General features: G+C 36.5%; 1 protein-coding gene across 2 annotated transcripts in view; it reads left to right on the top strand.

Moving 5' to 3' along the window:
- The window catches only part of LOC120527534, a 154,450-nt gene that overhangs the window by 21,240 nt on the left and 112,541 nt on the right, over positions 1-20,669 (top strand). The window contains exons 1-2 of one of the 2 annotated variants that reach the window (XM_039751043.1): positions 1,518-1,682; positions 8,604-8,669. In XM_039751043.1, coding sequence (XP_039606977.1) covers positions 1,635-1,682; positions 8,604-8,669 — 114 coding nt within the window. In that variant the 5' untranslated portion in view covers positions 1,518-1,634. Of the gene's footprint in view, positions 1-1,517; positions 1,683-8,603; positions 8,670-20,669 lie in introns of those variants that run through there. The other variant, XM_039751042.1, reaches the window with a different exon arrangement.

Genomic DNA, 20,669 nt, shown 5'->3' on the forward strand with positions numbered 1-20,669 from the left:
CTGCTAATCAAGCATGATCTGCAGTTGCGCACAGTTGTTTTTTGCATTGATTCTTAAAATTTTAATGCCATTGAAGCTATACGTATTCATATTTTCAATAAATAAAGTATAATGCGTCCAAGATACTCCCATGCAGGCATTCAGTGTTTCGGACCAAGAACCATTTTGCTAAACTCATATCTAACAGCTGACTACTTGAGTTCGACAATCACATGTTAGAATAATGCTGTGTTTTTCAGATTTATTTTGTGAAATGTATTTTTTATGAAAATACTAAGATTTCCATCCAATAGTGCTGAATTTGCATTTCAAAGTCCCAGGCTTCAACCAGCCCCCGAATTTGTCCGTGATTACTGTAAGCTTGCTGACCTCTTGACTCACACATGAGGACCACTGTGTATAATGCATCAAATCCTGTCCTATAATAGTGTCCCCTCTGCTCTTTTGGGCCACTGACCAAATGTCTCTGCTTTGATTGGCTGGCGTTTTATCCTGGGCCGGCAGCTCCGTAACACGAGCGGGATAGGTATTGCAACCCGAATTGCATTAAATGGGTTCAGAAAATGTATAGTTTATTTACTCTTGATACAGCCGATACCTTCAAACAGTACAGTATGTTAATGTAATTCATATAACGTCTTGCCAGGTGCAATCTCGTGCACGTTTGTTTATCCAACCATTTGCATAACCCGCTTATGCCGTTGTAGTTCACAGGGTATTGGTGTCTGCCCGGGAGCACTAGACGGAGACGAACCTTGGACGGCTTGCCAGAGCATTGTAATCCTATTTAAGGTCAATTGCTAGCCGGAGAGCCTTCTGTGTAGATTTTGCACGATATCTTTAGAATGGCACAAGCTTCAATAAGAAAATCGCGTACCATACCCTATTCAAAAATATTGATTTAATTTGACTTCCAACGCCAAGAAGTGAGTGAATATCGGTGTGTGGGCAAGTGTTCCCTGCCTCAAACATGGCATTCTGTCCAGGACCAGTCACAGCACATCTTACTTGGTGCATTGCGATACTATAGCAAGAATACAAACGGACAGAGGGATTCTGTCTTAAATGAGTGTTATTCAACAAAGCCACTTCATAGTGATTAGATCGTTGTAGCCCCCAGGTAAAATAAGATCTGAAGGTTTAAACAATCGTCTAAAATCTTTTCAAGCTAAAATATCACCGCAGCCTATTTATAGTCAGGTACAAGAATGTCATTTTATAAAAAATGGCGTGATTACACTGCACTGTAAGGGTATGCTATCTATAGAATATATAGACTATGTAGGTAGGTCCAAAACATTGCTAGTTCTCCATAAACAGGATATTAGTCGCTTGGTAGATTGTCAGGAAAGTCCACTCACTACAACACGCCCCCCTGTTCCCAATCGGCCGTCACATTCCTCCTTCTAATCCGATCGACACCTGTGTGACTCAGCCCGCGCTCAGTATCCAGGGTGCAGCAGTTTACTAACAAAGTACGAGAGGAACTGCGATGCGCCGCCTAGCCCTGTCTGCAAGTGTCAGCATCGACAGAAGCCACGAGGCTTCGCATTGACAAGCAGGGAGACGCGGAGACAACTCGCAGTCGCCTCTTCCATGGATCCTTGACTGGGAGGCTTCACGGATTTGACATAATGTGGACCTACTATTCTAATGCGCGAGTCACCAAAAAGAAACGAAAAGTAAGTGACTATCTATCTATCTATCTATCTATCTATCTATCTATCTATCTATCTATCTATCTATCTATCTATCTATCTATCTATCTATCTATCTATCTAAATGTTTGCTACCCATCTTAAGCATATAGCTTATGTTAAGTTCATTTTGTATGCATCAACTTATCTTTTCTTTACACAATGCATTATGTGAAACCTTTTATTTTGTATTTAATGCTTAATTGCTGTGTAAATAGAATTGTAGGACTCATAATGTTAGGAGAGGCAGGATTTTTAATAAAGGTTAATCAATGACACAGCATTGGCAGACTACATCACAACCTCACAGTGCTAATGTCCATAGTGTACGTTCCACCTAGAAGATTTTCTGTGGTTGGTTGATTGTTCAGTTCATGCAGATTTTACCTTATATGTATGAATTACATTTGTACTGCATACTTGTGATTTATTCAGGATAAGCTCCTGTTTACTGCTTTGGACTGTCTTCCATCCATGTGTGACACTATTATCCAGATTATTGATAACATATTTTAAATAGTGCAGGTACAGGTGTACTTAAAAATTTACTGGCTACAATTTCCCAAAGCTGTTTTGAGGGTGGGTTATATAGCAGCAGCCTTTTACCAGGTATCTTTTAAAATAAAGGATATTCTAATATTTTAAACAAACTTAAAAGGGAAGAGAAAAAGTTCAAATTAACTTTCATTAACCATCCTGAGGTTATAGCAGCATGCCTTCCTCCTATAACATATTGAACATCATATAGCTGAGTGTCAGAAATCCAAAAAGTATAACATAAGTTCTGGCTCAGGTGTTTAGGACAAAGCAAGTGCCAGTCCTCTCCGATGTATAAAAAAATGATTGCAGTTGGCATCATGTTCACTTCCTTCTCAAACCTTACTTGACTTTTCACTGAGAAAGTGATAATGTCAACTTCTCAGTGTTCAAAACTCTTAACATTTCTACTTTAGTTTCAGAAATCGCAGGCTCACTTTGTTTTATGAATTTGTTTTATTTGCCTTTTATCCATGGCATGTTTGGTTTCTATGAAGTTAAGTGTGCCTTGAAGGTACTGATATTGAAAAGTAAACAGGGTAGAGCTCTGTGGTTTTAAATTGAAAGCATTCAATAGACTGAGTGACTGTGGTGCACGAGTACATGTCCGCTAAAGCTCACCTGACTACTTTTTTTTTGCTTCTTTTGTTAGTGGCCAGGTTTCTAAAACAAAAGCATTCTTTACAAAGCTGCCACAGCCCCCACAATGTGCTCATCTTTTTTTCCAAAGAGTTTCTTAGTTAAATCCCTTTGAAAAACAGCTTTGCCCTGACTCTGCTTACTTTTGTATAATATTTACTCAATAAATACAGACTGTACTCCAATGTAATGTGAGACGCTATTTGTTTGTTATGGTAAAGCCTTGTGATTCCAGACTATTGTAAAGTTAATTAATTTATTTGTAATGGGTTAACCAGACAGAATGAAGTGTCAGTCATCTTTGTGGACACTGTAAATCTATAGATACAATTTAGATGAGAGCTTTTTTTTAACATGCTAATAATAATCTTTCAAAATTGAAATCAACTGATTTATACAATCTTTCAGAGTCCCTCCAGAACCATGTCTATCATTTAGGGATATCATCTCTGTGGCTATCAACAGCATCCATCCATCCATCCATCTGAACATCGATTCATGCTACCTGACTAGACTGCATGTCTTTGGACTGTAGTAAAGGAAGAACATTCAGTCTCCACTCAGAAGCAAACACGGCAAAGAAGTCTTAATTAAAAATGTGAATTTTCCATACACAAGCCAGTTACTAGTAACCAAATAAATTGCACTTTCAGGAAGAAAAAATGCAAAATGCACAAGATATTTAATGGTGGGAGAGATGTCAAATAATTGAAGAATAAATTGGCTGTTTAGATCGCAATGATACCAGTTAAGACTGACCAGGCACCAGAATTCCATTGTTTGACTTTTTGTGACATGAAAGGCACGTAAACAACAACAACAGCAACATTTATTTATATAGCACATTATTATACAAAAAAATGTAGCTCAAAGTGCTTTACAAAATGAAGAATTGAAAAATAGAAGACACAATAAAAAATAAAAATAAGTCAACATTAATTAACATAGAATAAGTAAAGTCCGATGGCCAGGGTGGACAGAAAAAACAAAAAAAAAAACTCCAGAGGCTGGAGAAAAAAATTAAAATCTGTAGGGATTCCAGACCAAGAGACCACCCACTCCCCTCTGGGCAATCTACCTAACATAAATCAAACAGTCCTCAATGTTTTTTGGGTTCTCATGGAAGGACTTGATGATGATGGTCACGTAGACTTCTGGCTTTCAGTCCATCAATGTTGGAGCATCATGATGCTTTGAGTAGGTGGTGGTGGTGGCGCAGGCCGCCACCACAAAGAAACCGGAAAAAGAAACAGAAGAGAGAGTAGGGGTCAGTACAGATTTTGGAGCCACTATGAATAATTATTATGATGAATTGAACATACAGAGTATCAGGATTAAGTTAAAGTTAAAGTAATGTGTTTTCAGCAGTGTTTTAAACTTCTCCACTGTATTAGTCTGGCAAATTCCTATTGGCAGGCTATTTCAGATTTTAGGTGCATAACAGCAGAAGGCCGCCTCACCACTTCTTTTAAGTTTAGCTTTTGGAATTCTAAGGAGACACTCATTTGAGGATCTAAGGTTACGATTTGGAATATAACATGTCAGACATTCCGATATATAAGATGGAGCGAGATTATTTAAGGCTTTATAAACCATAAGCAGAATTTTAAAGTCAATCCTGAATGACACAGGCAACCAGTGTAGTGACATCAAAACTGGAGAAATGTGTTCGGATTTTCTTTTCCTAGTTAGGATTCTAGCAGCTGCATTCTGCACTCGTTGCAAGTGATTTATGTCTTTTTTGGGTAGTCCTGAGAGGAGTGCCTTACAGTAATCTAGTCGACTGAAAACAAAAGTGTGAATTAATTTCTCAGCATCTTTTAATGATGTAAGAGGTCTAACTTTAGCTATGTTTCTTAAGTGAAAAATGCTGTCCTAGTGGTCTGATGAATATGCGATTTAAAATTCAGATTACAGTCAACAGTTACCCTAAGTTTTTACTTCCGTCTTAACTTTTAATCCTAATGCATCAAGTTTATTTCTGATAACCTCATTGAATCCATTATTGCCAATTACTAAAATTTCAGTTTTCTCTTTATTTAGTTTGAGAAAATTACTATTCATCCATTCAGAAATACCAGTAAGACATTGTGTTAGTGAATCGAGAGAGTCGGAGTCATCAGGTGCTATTGATAAGTACAGCTGTGTGTCATCAGCATAGCTGTGGTAGCTCACGTTGTGCCCTGAGATAATCTGACCTAACGGAAGCATATAGATTGAGAACAGCAGCGGACCCAGGATAGAGCCTTGTGGAACACCATATCGGATATCATGTGTCTTTGAGATGTGATTACCACAACTCACAAAGAATTTTCTACCTGCCAGGTAGGATTCAAACCAATTTAAGACACTGCCAGAGAGGCCCACCCATTGACTAAGGCAATTTCTAAGAATATTGTGATCAATGGTGTCAAATGCGGCACTCAGATCTAAGAGGATGAGAACAGATAAATGGCCTCTGTCTGCATTTACCCGCAAGTCATTTACTACTTTAACGAGTGCAGTTTCTGTGCTGTGATTTGTTCTGAAACCTGACTGAAATTTATTAAGAATAGCATGTTTATGGATGTGGTCATTTAGCTGCATAATGACTGCCTTCTCTAGAATTTTACTTAAGAAGGGCAGGTTTGAGATGAGTCGAAAATTTTCAAAGCAGAGGGTCAAGATTATTTTTCTTGAGCAGGGGTTTAACTACAGCAGTCTTAAGACAGTCTGGGAAGACCCCCGTATCTAATGACGAATTTACTATGTCAAGAATATTGTCAATTAGCACGCCTGATACTTTTTTGAAAAACCTTGTTGGTATTGGGTCAAGGACGCAGGTGGAGGGTTTCATTTGAGAGATTATACTATGTAATTCAGGTAAATCTATCCTGGTGAAAGCATTTAATTTGTTTATAATGGAGTACCAGGGCTTTGGAGGTTCTGCAGTGTTGGGGAGATATACTATGTTATTTCTAATATCATTAATTTTTTGATTGAAAAATACAGCAATGTTCTCACAGGTTTCACTGGAAGTATTCTGGGGGCATTCCTTTGTGTTACCTGGGTTTAACAGACGATCAATTGTAGAAAACATGCATATTTCACTAGTGATTAGCAAAAGAGGAATAGATATTGGTCTGCACACATCTAGGAAAATTCTGGCATGGCTCTACTAGAATTTTCAGGCCAAAAATGACACTGCATATGATATTAATCACTGTGTGAAACCCTATTTAAAATTAAAATTGATTGATTGATTTATTGATATGCAGTTATTGACTGTAAAATATGAAATGCAAATTCAATTACTGTATTTTACTATATCCCTCTTCTTCTTGTGCAAAGATAGTATGTATCAATATTTAAAAATTTACATTCATCCCTTTCACTTCTGAAACCATTTGTTCTAAAATTGCATTCAGTTACATTCTTTAACCAGTTTAATCAAAATTTACGTTACTGGGACCAGCACCTTTCCTGGTGGGGTCAGGCAGCAGGAATCCATACATTGTGGGGCACTCTCATACATACACATGAGGCCAGGCTTACCCTGAAACAGCATTAAGCAGTTTCGAGAATGTTTTAATTTATTTTCAAGGAAGCTTTGTTACAATGTCTTAGTAAGATCACATCTGGAATATAATGCAAAGGTTTGGTTGCCCCATTTAGCAAAGAAGATGTAGATACTCTGGAAATGGTGCAGATAATAACAAGGAAATGCATTCAAACACTAAAAAACAAGCCTAACTACGCTAAAGGAAATAAAATTCTTAACCCTTGAACAAAGATGGCAGGTGTGGGACCAATCTGAGTCTTTACAATTCTTGAAGTTATTGATAAAGGTGATCCAGCAAAGTTCTTTCAGTTAAATAATGAATAATTCGTCTAAGAGAAACAATGGGAATTGAGTCAAACTTTAGGGCATTCATGGTGGAATTGAGGAAGCAATTCTTTCTCCCAAAGGGTCAAGGGGAACAAACTACTGGGTCATGTAGATGAAGCTTAAACTCTAATGTTTTTATAAACATATTTGAATGAGACATTGTAACTACTGATTGACAGACTAAATAGTGTCCTATTATTTGGAATTTTCTGTTTAGTATTAGCATATATTGCTTGTTGTTGTTGTTTATTGATGAATGGCGGTTTTTAATGCAGTGCCGTTTGAGGGCTCGGAGATCACGGCCATTCAGTTTAGGCTTGCGCCCTTGGCCTCTGCGCACGGTAATTTCTCCAGATTCCCTGATTCTTTTCACTATGTTATGCACTGCAGAGGGAGAAATGCCCAAATCTCTTCCTATCTGTCTTTGAGAAACCTTTTTCTTCATCATTTCGAGGATTTTTGCCCGCACTTGGTGGCAAACTGGCGATCCTCAGCCCATCTTTGCTCCTAAAGGAGTAGGCCTTTCCTCGATGCTGCTTTTGTACTGAATCATGAATGCAATCACCTGTTAACATCACCAGTTTCAAATCACATCATTATTTAGTTATTATACCTCATTACTACCCCTGAATTGCCCCCATCCCAACTTTTTTTGGAATGTGTTGCAAGCCTGAATGGCAAGAATGGATGTTTATTTACAAATCAAATGATGTTGACCAAAAAAAACATGAATTATCTTGTGTTCATACTGTCTGCAATGAAATAAAAGTTAAGGGAAATTTGTAAATTACTGTTTTATTTTTTTATTCACATTTTCCACGCAACTTTTTCTGATTTGGGGTTGTACATCAAATTAGTTTATAACATTGTTTTGTCATAACATTATGAATATCGTCTATACAATAAATAAATGTTATTATGGAATAGGTTATGTATGCATTGATGTTACAGTAATTTTAACTTTTGAAAAGATTAAAATATTATAGTGCTATAGTTATAGGGTAAAATAAAATGCCAAATCCAAATACACTGAACATCATATGTTTATAGATCTTAAGATAAACTTTCTGAGAAAATCATGGTTATGACTGAGAATGTTCATAACAGAATTTTTGTTTCTCAATAAATTACTTACAGGGCAATCAAAGTGCCTCATCAGTTTATTTGGTGAAGCAATTTCTTACTGCTTTATTTGTAGTTTTTTTCTCCATATGTATTGTTCTTAATGTTTGTCATAGCCTTGTTAGTAAATAACAGTTATCTTCCTCCTTTACAGAACTGTACACATCTCCTTGTCCATTAAGCAGACAGAAGAAGCTATCTAGCTTCTTTTTTCCTTAAGCATAGTTCCCTGGCATCTGCTTTCCCGCAGGCTGGCTAAGTGTCAGTATAATGTTTTCTACCTGCTTTTTCCTCATTATTTTTAACTTGACCTCATGTATCTTCACGTATACTGTGTATCAATCTGTAATGTGCTCCGGGTGTCCATTTTCTAACCTTGCTTATCCAATTTTTTGCTGGAAAACTACCTTGGACCATTCTCCAGTTCTGATATGATTATTATTATTGTACAACACTTTCAAGAAAATTGTGTCTTGTAAAGCAAATATCTATGGGCATATCTTGAGATTCATATTTACTGTTTGTTTTACATTTTTAAAGTAATATAAATAAGTTGATCTGTGTGAAAGAGGGAAGATTATTCCCTGTTTTTTAAATAGTTATTTTTGGGATGTATATTGATATAACATATTGAAGGCCCCCTAACCAACCTCATATACCAGTGTTGCAGATTATTTATTTTACTTAAGTACTGGGAAATAAGCATATGAAATTGTAACTGCTCTTTGCTTGTTTTACAGGAATATAATGAAGTAGTGGTGTTCCCTCCCATTCCTAAAGCTTCATCAGTGAGCTCCAACAATCAGGTAAAATGGATTTGTGACTAATGTACTTTCCTTAAATGAGGTACCATACTTAACACAGATATGATTGTTTTTGTCTGACCTATTTACTTTTTAAGATAATCGTTATGTTTTGAAATGCGAAACTGAAGTTAAGGAGACACTGCCACTTAGGATTATTGTGTGGACTCAGGAAAATGATTCAGTGGAGGCAGAGCATATAGTGGATGGGATGCAGGACAGACATGTGGGTAGAACAATGAAGGACAATGAAAAAGAAGTGGAACATGTTAGTTTTGATGTATTCAAAGTCAAGTGTGGAACATGAATGGTGATCTGCTATCACACCAGAATGTATAACGTCCCAGCGATAAGTTACTAGTCAACATGCCATTCAAAGACAGTCTTCACAACAGTTACACAGAGCAGCTCCTGTCTTGTAATCACATGCTGACACCTGTAGGGAAAAATCAGAAGTCTGCCCTCTGTGTGCTCTGTGAGTGGGTTCTGCATGCATGGGATACAATTTGCCTGGAGAGTATCTTTCACAGATTCAAGAAATGTTGCATAGAGAATGACTTGGATATGAGTGAAGATGTGTTCATTGGGAAGAGCCATTGGACCAAGGTGACAGGAGTGACAGCAGTGAGAGTGAACACAGTGATACAGAGGGCCTTGTTAAATAATAGTTTAAAAGACCAATACAAGTTAGGCTTTATTTCACTATGTTTAGGTTAACACGTTTATTCATATGTGATGTTGTTTTAGAGTCTAACTAAACTAAGCTTCAAACTTATTCATTAATTCACTTTTTAAAATTGTAAAATACTTTAGAGTGAGGTTTACTGGCAGTTGCCATTAGGTAAAGATGAGTCAGACTAAAGAGGTTGCACTACTATAATATTTATCTACTGTATACTTTTGCCTCCCCAATTAATACATTTATTTATTAGCATGTTTGCTTTTTAATACACATATTACAAGGCAGTTGCCCATTATTGCTTTTTAACAGTGGGATGATTAAATTCCTATATGTTCTTGTAAAATAAAACTATTTTTATTAATAAAGATTTTGTATTCCAAGTATAGTTGCCTGAAAAAGGAGAATCGCCTTATAATCTTGGTCCTCAATAAAAAGCAATTCCAAGCAAATCTAAGCAACTCTAGGCCAGTAAGCTTAACAAAATAACAGGTAAATTAATGGAAGGATTATTAAGGAAAAGTTGAGCAACTCATGGCAAGAACAAGAGTTTTACTGAACAGTCACCATGGGTTCAGAAGAGGGAAGTCACATTTTGCTAACATACTGGAATTCTATTAGGAAGTAGCAAAAGGAAATGATAGGAGTGGTGCCTATGATATTATTTATCTGGACTTTGAGAAAACATTTGATAAGGTGCAAGATGAGAGGTTGGGCATCAAACTAAAAGAGTTCAGGGTGTAGTGTGTAGACAGACAAAGGAAGTAGAGAGTTGCAAGGAACCTTATCAGAATTGGCTGAAGTTAAGAATGGTGTCCCACAGGGGTGAGTGCCATTTTTAATATATATGAGTGATTTAGATAATGTATTAATAAAAAGCTGGTTAAGTTTGCATATGATACCAAGCTAGGTTGATTGGCAGATAATCTGGAATCCATGTGAATCATTACACAGAGATTTGGACAGCATAGAGGCTTGGGAAGATTTGTGGCAGATGAAATTTAATGTAAGTAAATATAAAACATTAAATATATGAAGTAAAAATGTTAGCTTTGAATGCACAAATCAAAACTATACCTTATGAGAAGGATGTAGGAGTTGTAATGGACTTGTCGCTGCCAACTTCCAGACAGTTTTCAGAAGCCATTAAGAAGGCTAACAGAATATTAGGTTAAATAGCACAATCCGCAGAGTGCAAGTCCAAGGAGGTTATGCTTAAGCTTTATTCTGGTGAGGCCTCCTCTGGAGTACTGTGTGCAGTTTTGGTCTCCAACCTATAAAAAGGATATGGCAGTTCTGGAAAACATCCAGAGAAGAGCGACTAGGCTGATTCCAGGGCTACAGGGGATGAGTTATGAGGAAAGATTAAAAGAGCTGAGACTTTTCAGTCTAAGCAAAAGGCGATTAAGAGGAGATATGTTCGAAGTGTTTAAAATTATGAAGGGAATTAGTGCAGTGGATTGAGAGTGTAATTTTTAAAGAAGTTCAACAACAACATGGGGGCACAGTTGGAAACTTATTAAGGTTAAATTTCACACAAACTTTAGGAAGTTTTTTTCTTCATTCATAGAACTAAGAACACTTGGAATAAATTACCAAGTAGTGTAGTAGACATTTAGGACTTTAGGGACTTTCTAAACTAGACTTGATGTTATTTTGGAAGAAATAAGTGTATAGGACTGGTGAGCTTTGTTGCATTGAATTGCATGTTCTTATCTAGTGTGGTGGATTGCCGGCATTTTACTCCGGCCCTCACCCCCTGGCCGCTAGGAGGAGCTCTCCCGAGAGCATATATGGGCCCCGAATTCCAGCAGGGCCTCATGGACTATGTAGTTTTTATACACAGCCCTGCTGGATACCTTGGGGCCACTGGGGGTCGCTGTCGGGAGGCCAATGGACTCATTTGGGCACCATGACCCGGAAGTTCGTCACAGGAAGAGCGACGGGCTTCCAGGGTGAAGAAAAGTACTGTTTACCCTGACCCGGAAGGAGTAAGGACTTGTGGAACTGTTGGGCAGAAAGACTTCCGGGTCAGGAGGAATAAAAGGACTCTGGGAACTCCCAGACACTGAGCTGAGCTGGGTGGTAGGAGGGCAACGCGTCTGGGAGTGGAGGATTGTGATTATTATTCATTGGTTATTGTAATTGTAATTTATGAATATAGTGGAGTGGATGGTGCTTGGTGCACATTATTATAATAAATATAATCATTGTGGCAATTTTACCAGGTGTTTGGCGTGGTACCTGAGGGTTCAAGGGAGCACTACTGCCCCCTACTGCGACACTAGATTGTTCAAATGTTCTAAATTTCTCTCTTCTTTGAGTCAAAATGATTTAAGATAAATAACTTACAATAACACATATTAAAATTAGGTTATAATACAAAAACAAAATGAAATAAAATAAGAACATATATAAACTAGGAATAAATGCAATAACAAAATATAATTAATAATTGAAAGTTCATAAATAACCAGCAAAACTAGACTGAGATGGACACCAAAGTGTATGTGTATACAGATTGTTGAAAGGTCAGGATGGGACACAAAAAGAAAAGAAAATGACAAAAATGTCAACACACTTCAAAGGAAATTGCCATTAGGGCAACAACACAAATGAAGGATGCTCTTGCAAGTACAAATGCACATTAAACAAAAAATAATTAAATAATTTAACACCAATAAGAAATTACTACATGATATGCAAGGAGAATAATACATTTATATTGTTATTATCAAGATACTTACTTCCTAACTATCACTTTTATTTTTGGATTCCTTGGGTACTCAATGCTTTAGTAGTGCAATAAACACAATTCACTTGTTACAGTTCAACTAGAAATCACAATATTCCACTATTTTTTTCTTTAATTTTTGTATACTTTTTGCTGTTTGAATGTTGCATGATGATATCGTTTCACAAAGTTATATTTTGATCTCAATGATACTGGCTGTGCATGAATGCAATGCCATGGTAGCCAAGTTATTTAATACAACTGCATGCTTTATCAAGTTCTGAATGTTATTTACAATGTAAAGTCCTTTTCCTAGCTTGAAGGAACTGACTTCTTTGACTTTTGAGTTTTGGTGGTGACTCTATTTTGATATAGCTTTAAACCTTTTTCCTCAAATGGTAGACAATTGTTTTAGTCTTGCAACAATTAATAAATATTAGGATATATCTCTGTGTATTTTGTGAAGTTTTCTGCAGTTTTTTTACAGTCAGTGTTCATGTTTTGTTTAGCCTTTTCCTATTTGGTGTTTATACTTTGGGTTGTATAAACTTTGGAATACTTTGCCCATCACTATGCTGTAGAGAATGTTCCTATACATGTCAGTGAAATGTGATGTCACAGGCAACTTTTGTTATGAAAGCAGGTTATGAATAGAGCTTCCTTGTCAGATATTTGTGAAAGTAAGACAATAGTTTTATCAAATTAAAAGAATGGTTAGAATGTGATTTCTTGACATGTTCTAGTGTTGTGAATCCTAAAAGTGCACTTAGTTTGAAAATTTAGGTTTTATTGCAATGGTGGAAAAATGGCCACTCAAAATGGATTAAAGGCTGCTGTAACTGGAATGTAAGGAGCCAAAAGGATAAAGCAAAATTATTGAATGAGGGTCTGAGCAAAGAGATCTTAAAGAACCAGCAAAAAAAAAAATGTGAGGCAAAAATTGAAAGTCAAAAGATGGAGAAACGGATGTCTTTAACTAACTATCTGTTACAATTCAAGGTATTAAATAATTTATTGTGAACCTGTTTTCATGGATCCAAAGTTCTAATTTTATATTTTGTTTTTTTTTTATAAAGGTTAAGAATATTTTGCATCTTCCCGTGTTCTCATTGTGCCAATTTAGAGGCCGTTTGGTGTAGTTTTTTCGGTTGTACTTCTCGGTGCCACAATCATAAGAGAATGACATGTGACAATGGTGTAAAGAATGGCAACATGGACTTCCAGATTTTATTGATATTATTGCAGTTAAAGACTTATGACTTCCTTTTCATTTTGACTCATGGTTTTTGAACTTGACTTTGACATTTTTCACTACAAGTTTTGATATGCCCACAGGTTTTGACAAACAAATTAAATAGTATTTAAAAGCTTAACTGGTGAAAAAATATCTGACTATGATTTAGCTTAGTGTCTTCACTCTGTTAGTACTTCAGTCTTCATAGTTTTGATCTTCTGCTTGGCTTTACAACTCAGAAATTTGATCTTCTGGTCCTAGTAATTAACCTTTGCAGCCTTCCACCATCTTGAATCTCTTGAAGAACAATATATTTTCTCGAGCTCTAATAGAAAAATGCACTATTGTTTTAAATTTTACTAAAGCATGAATGCCATGTGCTGCACTCTGACATTTTAAATACAGTAAGTGCTATGATGTTATGTGTAGTATACATGTCAGGTCATGTGTGTTGTTGTTAATAAGCAACATGGCTACAGCAACAAGAAAACAGTCCAAAATGGCAGAAACTATGAAAATATCAATAATCAAATGGCATCATGACAACATCAAATAAACAATGAGAAAAAAAAGCAAATTCATAGAACTTTGCTGCAATGACAACCCCATTTCCAAACAAGTTGGGAGGCTGTGTAAAATGTAAATAAAAACAGAAAGTGATAATTTTCAAATCATTTAAACCCATATTTATTTATAGGGTGTGAGTAGCTGACCCAAGTGGGAGAATTCATGAACCTTCAGGGCTTATTGAAAAATGAGGCTAGAGGTTGTCATAGAATTGACCAATGAATCTGTGTAATTGCAGCAATTTTATGAACCCAACCCACTGCGTGGAGACTGAGGGTAGACGTAGGACATTGTGGAGAGAATTTATTTATCAACTCTCCTGGCAGCTCCTGTGTATTTCCCCAATATGTGACTCAAAAAAGTTGTTAGGAATAAGAGAGTGTGCTTAGATTAGCTCAGTGTGTAGTTACCATCACCATGTAAATTTAAACAGAACTGAATGTAATGAAAAACTTTATACACATACAATAATGGAGTGGTCTGTGTTTTATTTTATTGCAATTAAGGACAAGGCAGATAAGGAAAAAAACGCTAAATGTCATTTCAATGAGTCACTTTTTGGCATGTATCTTACTAGAGTATTGTGCAGACTCAGCATCAGGTTTTTTCCTATAAGCATTCTAGTTACATCCTTTAAAGTATTCATAAGCTGTTATCTTCAGAAGGCTAAAGATCTGTTTCAAAGTAGTTCAGTCCAAATAATTATTACAGTGTAGAAAGATGCCTGGAACACAGACAGACGGATTCAGAATGTCTACAACACACACATTTATTATGTTCTTCTCCTTCTTTACATCACAACACAGCCACAATAAACTCACAAGGCTCAGTCCTTCTTTTCTTCTCTTTTACTTCACTGCTGCCTCCACTCCTCTCTCACAAGCTCCGTCCTCCACCACACAACTCCGGCTCCCTGAATGGAGTGAGGTGGCCCCTTTTATACTACACCCAGAATGTCTCCAGGTGCTCCCTGATGGCCTTCTTGCAGCACTTCCAGGTGTGACGGAAGTGCTGCATGGGAACCTGGAAGCACTCTGGGTGTACCTGATTCCTGTTCTGGCAGCAGTTCCTGGTGTAGCGGAAGTGCTTCAGTCCATGGAACCATCAAGGCACCCCCTGGCGGTGGCCACGGCCCCCTCAGGGTTGAGCTTCCAAGCTCCGTGGGCCCCCATGCCATCCAGGGGGGCTGCCCTCTTGCATCCCGGGGAAAAAACTGCCCCTCTCTCGGTCCTTCCCTTCTCTAGGCGTCCCGGTGTGGCAAGGTCTCCGGTCATCTATCACAACAGTTAAATCTGAAAAAACTGTTTTCCGCATATGTTATCATACACAATTATGTTTAACCGTGGAACCAAACTGGTGTTCATTCAACATGCCAGTCTGGGAAATCAGGGGTTACTATGTGACAAAATACCCTTTTGAAAATTGGAGATTACTTGAAATGATTTAGTAGCAGTTTGAACTATAGAAGGCAGGTAACAAAAATACATTGGTGTGCATAGAATTCTACCCCTTGGGGCTTTGTAAGAGACCACAAGACCTAGGAGGTTGTAGATGGCAGCATGTTTTCCTAAAGACTTCTGCGCCATTAGATGACAATAGATGACTAATACCATAGCTGGGATCCTGTTGCCCACATAAAAGAACAAACACATTTGGATGATGTCCTAATGACCTAGCCCTTTAAGAGTTACAGGGGGCTCAGAGGTACAATGGCCCTGGTTAATACTAGAGGAAAGTCTAACCTAATGTCCTTTAGCTAAACAGAGTCTGCTCTTGTTGAGTTTGGATTTGGTCTGAAAGTGACTTCAGAAGAATGACAAGTCCCTATTCAGGAGGAGAGAGATGGAGTGAAGGCTTACAAGCAACCAAGCTTATGAAACAGAGATGGAGAAACTGGGGTGAGAATGGAGAAATCTTTGTTATTGCAGGAGAAGTAGTAGGTAGATGAAGGACCCACTCTAGCTGATAAACAGAGATAAGGAAGCCTGTTTAGCTAAACTGAAGGGCAGCTACAGATTGTTTTTAGTGTTTTTTCCTTTGTTACTTGCGCAATCTCGTTCTATGCCCTTCCCCTGAGTGCTGAGTAATGTAATAAAACACCACCTATTAAATATAAGTCTCCTTGAACATTATTTTGGGTGTGGAGTGATTCCAGGAAGACACTATCAAATTAAATAATGTAAGAAAGGTTCACAACACTGATCCCTGAGAAACAGGGTTTTTCACGGGTTCCCCAAAAGGAAAATTGGCTCATGACACAGGATACAATTTTGACATAAGAAATGAACAACAAGACGTCATTTGATCGACATAGATTTGTTCCCAATTGACCAGCCAAGTCACACTGTTTCAGATTATTGCAAGGTGGCCATTAGTGGAAGAAGAAAGCAGGAAAATACAATCTTCTGAGAGTCAATGACCAGTATTTCATTTCTTCCTGGTTGAAATTCTTAAGCAGTTTGTTTGAGCTTACTTCATGTCCTGGCAATGAATTCCACATGTGGATAAAATATCCCCCTGAGTGAAGGCTGTTTTCTTTCAGATAAATTATATTTTAATAAGCTTTATCGCAGTGCTGCTGTGTCACTTCAGCGTTTTCTGAGCTTTTAGTAATTGAGCTTTTATTTTATAGTGGATCTTCTTTATGCCCTTTACATATTTTGTCTGAAGACTACAAACTGGGGATTCCACTTCTGTCCAGGGTCTGGGCTTCTTTTGGCTTATTGTATTCTGTGTTATTATTTTTTACATAAATTTGATGAATATGATTTTGGGTGCTGGAAAATAGTATGTGCTGTATGTTGGTCAAGCATTCATTCTTCTCCTTATACATGTCAATAATTCTGAACTACACTAATTACATTGTATTACATTTTTTGTCAAATGAAAACCTTAGATTTTTGAAAGAGCCAGTATCATTGACAACTTGCATTTGGACACAAACACTTTGCAATGTTCAGTGTTACGTGCTTTGTGGTGTATGTTAGCATGCATGCAAATGATGGTGCCCGAAATTGAATCAGTACCTCAAAAGTCTATAAAGGAAAATAAAAATCCTAAAAAAAGTTCAGAATAATGAGAAAATGAACTCAAATCATAACAGTATTCATACATGATAAGAAGAAAAAACATCAGTAAATGAAATAAAGAGAAAATTAAGTAATATATCTAAGGAAAAAGAATAAGACACCATCAACTAAGGTTAAGTTTCCGAGTGAGTAAAAGTAATGTTGTTTTACATGTCAGTAGATATTTATTCAAGCCCATAATATGAGGCACTTACATTTTTAGGTTTTGATGCAGTAGTTGTGATTCATAGCAATTTTAAATCAACTTTAAATTATTTGTATTTATTGTAATAAGCTTACTGATCACAAGCTTCTTGTGCTCTCTACTGTAGTAGGGAGTCCTGCAGTATTCTCTGTGTAATGGGGTCTATGATTTAGTGCCACAATAGTCTGAGCTGCTGAACCACTGCTCAGTCACTGCCTATGTGGAGTCTACACATTGCTCTCCGCTTACTCTGCTTTTCCTGCCATATCTCAAAGATGTACAATTCTAAATTCACCAAGTATGTGTGTGTGAGACTGACACCTAATCTAGAGGCTTACTCTGCATTGTGCTTAGTCAATCCAGTGTTCCAGCTTTCGCCTTTCTATAACCCTAAATTGGATTAAATTGTTATTTCGCCTGTTAGTTATTCACACATGACTGGTTAGTTTTACACACTTCTGTGATGTTAGGTCGAATGTAAGACAAATTAACTTGCACTTGTTCATCAAGCTTTTTTAAACTTACATTTTTTATGTGCATCATTATTTATATTTCTCACAACAATTTTTTCCATAACCATGGTGTTTACTGTCAATTAGAAACAAACAAAGCTATGCACAGCAGCACACAACTAATACTTTGCAGTTTACAGTGGGGCATTTGTTCTGAAAGGTTCAAATCCATCATCATTAGTAAAACCAACAAGACTTTTCTTGTTAAGCACAACCTCGAAACAATGCATTTTGGGACAGACTTTTTAATGCCATTCTTGGATTTAAAGTTGTGTTAAGAACAGATTTTTAAATATTTCTCCATTTCCCTAAAAGTACCATTTATGCCATAGTATTTCTTTCTAATTAAACAATGGAATTACTGATTTTCTTTATGGTATTTTAACAGCTATTTTTAAGATGCACCATGAACAAAAAGATAACTATATTAATAATAATAAGTACTACAAATCAGAAAATGATGTACTAACATGCAGTATATGTTACAAACAGCCAGAACATGTAATCTGTATTAAAAATAGGCTTATTTTTCATATAAGAATTCAAATGTTATGTTTTTGACTAATTTTACAGCCTGTCTGCAGATCTGTTTATTCTCCATTAAAAGTTGATATTCAAATTACAATAGAAAAGTATTTAGGACAAATGTATGGAAAACAGAAATTAAAGCATTGCATTCATGACTCCCCTCAAGCAATGTTTCTACATCTGATATAAATATGTTAAGTGATACCCTCCATTCAAACACCACTCCCCATGCATATATAAAATCCTCAGAATCTGTACACCCTTATCCCTTTCTCCAGAACCAACTACCCAGTCATGCAATAATACCATCAAATTGCTTCTATATGGATGTTCTCTGCTTCAGCTTTTTTCCCAGTTACCATGTAGAACATCAAAATTGCTCATTCCTATATTATTTGTACTGGAATAGAGAACAACACTTGGATCTCTTCCAGGTCTGTCCAGTCACACTGGGTTAGCTTTACAACAATGCACAGCACTGAATCTCTTCTGCTAAATATATTGCTTATCTTTCATAATAAGCAAGTCTTCTCCTGCCCTAATCTCCAATTTAATATTCATCCTAAACTTTGAAACAGCATGCTTTAGGGATTGTTTAGGTTGCATATTATTCATTTCACTCTCCATTCCAGAGTTGTATATGCTGAAAGCAGTAAGCTCTTTTACAATTACTTTCTTAGTTCCTACAGTCTTTCTTACCTCCCACACTTAATTCACCAATGAGTCCAGTTTAAGTAATCATATGTCTAATGGAAATGGGCCAAAGACCTTTGGAACGTCCAATTAAATAGTGTCATATGTTATTTCTGACATTTGACTCGTTCATTGAATAAATCAAGAAGATGCTTTGCCAGGTATTCTCTGTCCAAAGAATGCCAGTCATCTTGCAGTGGCTCCAATATCAGTTCCACATCTGGCTGAGTTTTACATCTTCTAATAAGTTCAAAAGCGTGCACATCTGAGCATATCATATAGGCTTAATACCTGTATTATGAGGCTATATATATATTTCTCTGTTTTCTGTTCACCTTGATCTTATCTTATTCATGAGTAGAAATGTTCAGTCACCTGTGGTGAAATGAGATAGTGAGTGCACTAATGACCCTGTCTCAGATCCAGCATTTTGAATTAATCTCTCACGGTTGCCAAAAGTAATCTAATTCTGTTACCATGTAACTAAAACAAAAATCAGCCTTTCTGATATAAAATTCAATATAAATTTAAATTTTATCTCATTTTCTATCATTTAATAATGGAAAACAACACTGTACTGTTTCTTTGTAGTGCTTCAGTTATTCAGCCTTGGTAATCACCACCACTCTATCAAGATTATTATGACAGCTTACCAATGTCAATACACAACAAATATGAGATTAAAGGTCAAGAATAGCCACAACTAAGGCACAATAAAGAGTAGAAGGCTTTAGCTTTCAATCTGAACATTAGGAGCAGGGGAATTTCAATGACATATTTAAGATTAGACATCTACTGTAGAATATGAGTGTTTCCTGAGAGCTGAGTAGTGTGGTTTGATAAAATGAGTAGACCAGACTCAATGATGATCAATTGGGACCCAGGGTTTAATATGATATATAGAGTGCTAGGGCCACCAAGACCTGACATCATCTTAACATTCTTGTGGGCAGTCAGTCTTTCATTTTGCATAGGTAAATCAAGGTAGCTAATGACATTCATTAAAGTAGATTAGACAACTTGAGTTAAGCATTAGAAGACTAAAACATTATCACAAAACAAAAGTCAGTTCAGTGCTTACTTACTTACTTACTTACTTTACCATATGCCATTATACCTTAAAGTGTTGGGGTCTTCTGCCATTGATATTTTTTTCCAATCTTTTGCCAGTATCTTCTCTTATTCCATGGTCATCCCTCTTTTTTCTGGCTGCTTCTTTAATGTTTTTTTCTTATACCCTTCCCCTAAGTCTTTTTCCTTCACTCTTCATTTTAAAAACCTTTTTAGGATACCTTGTTTCACTCCCCTTTTTATGTCCATACCACTGTAGCTTTTTTATTTCCATGTTTTCATCAGGTGGTTGCAGTTAAAGTTTTTCATGGATTGTTTTATTTCTTATCCCATCCCTTTTTGCCTTACCTATCATTCATCTTAAACACTTCAAATAACTGCAGTTATTTTAGATCTTTATTTGCCCAGTATTGCCCAAGACTTTGAAGCGTATCATACTGTTGGTATATACAGTATATGGTTTTATATAGGTGCATCTTCACCTTTACACTTAATTCTTTCTGCCCTATCAGAGTGTTGTTAATTTGATAATATACTTTATGTTCCTTGTGTATTCTGTTTATTCTTCATCTATCTTTCCATCTTCACTTATTATTACTCCCAGGTTAAAACATTTTGTAGTTGTTTTCTTTCTATCTGTATTCACATTTGAAGTTTCTCTTCTTGCTCTTTCTTAGTTCATTTCATTACTTTACTTCTCTCTACATTTATT

Source organism: Polypterus senegalus, chromosome 4, assembly GCF_016835505.1.
Source record: "Polypterus senegalus isolate Bchr_013 chromosome 4, ASM1683550v1, whole genome shotgun sequence".
In the NCBI taxonomy this organism is placed as follows: Eukaryota; Metazoa; Chordata; class Cladistia; order Polypteriformes; family Polypteridae; genus Polypterus; species Polypterus senegalus.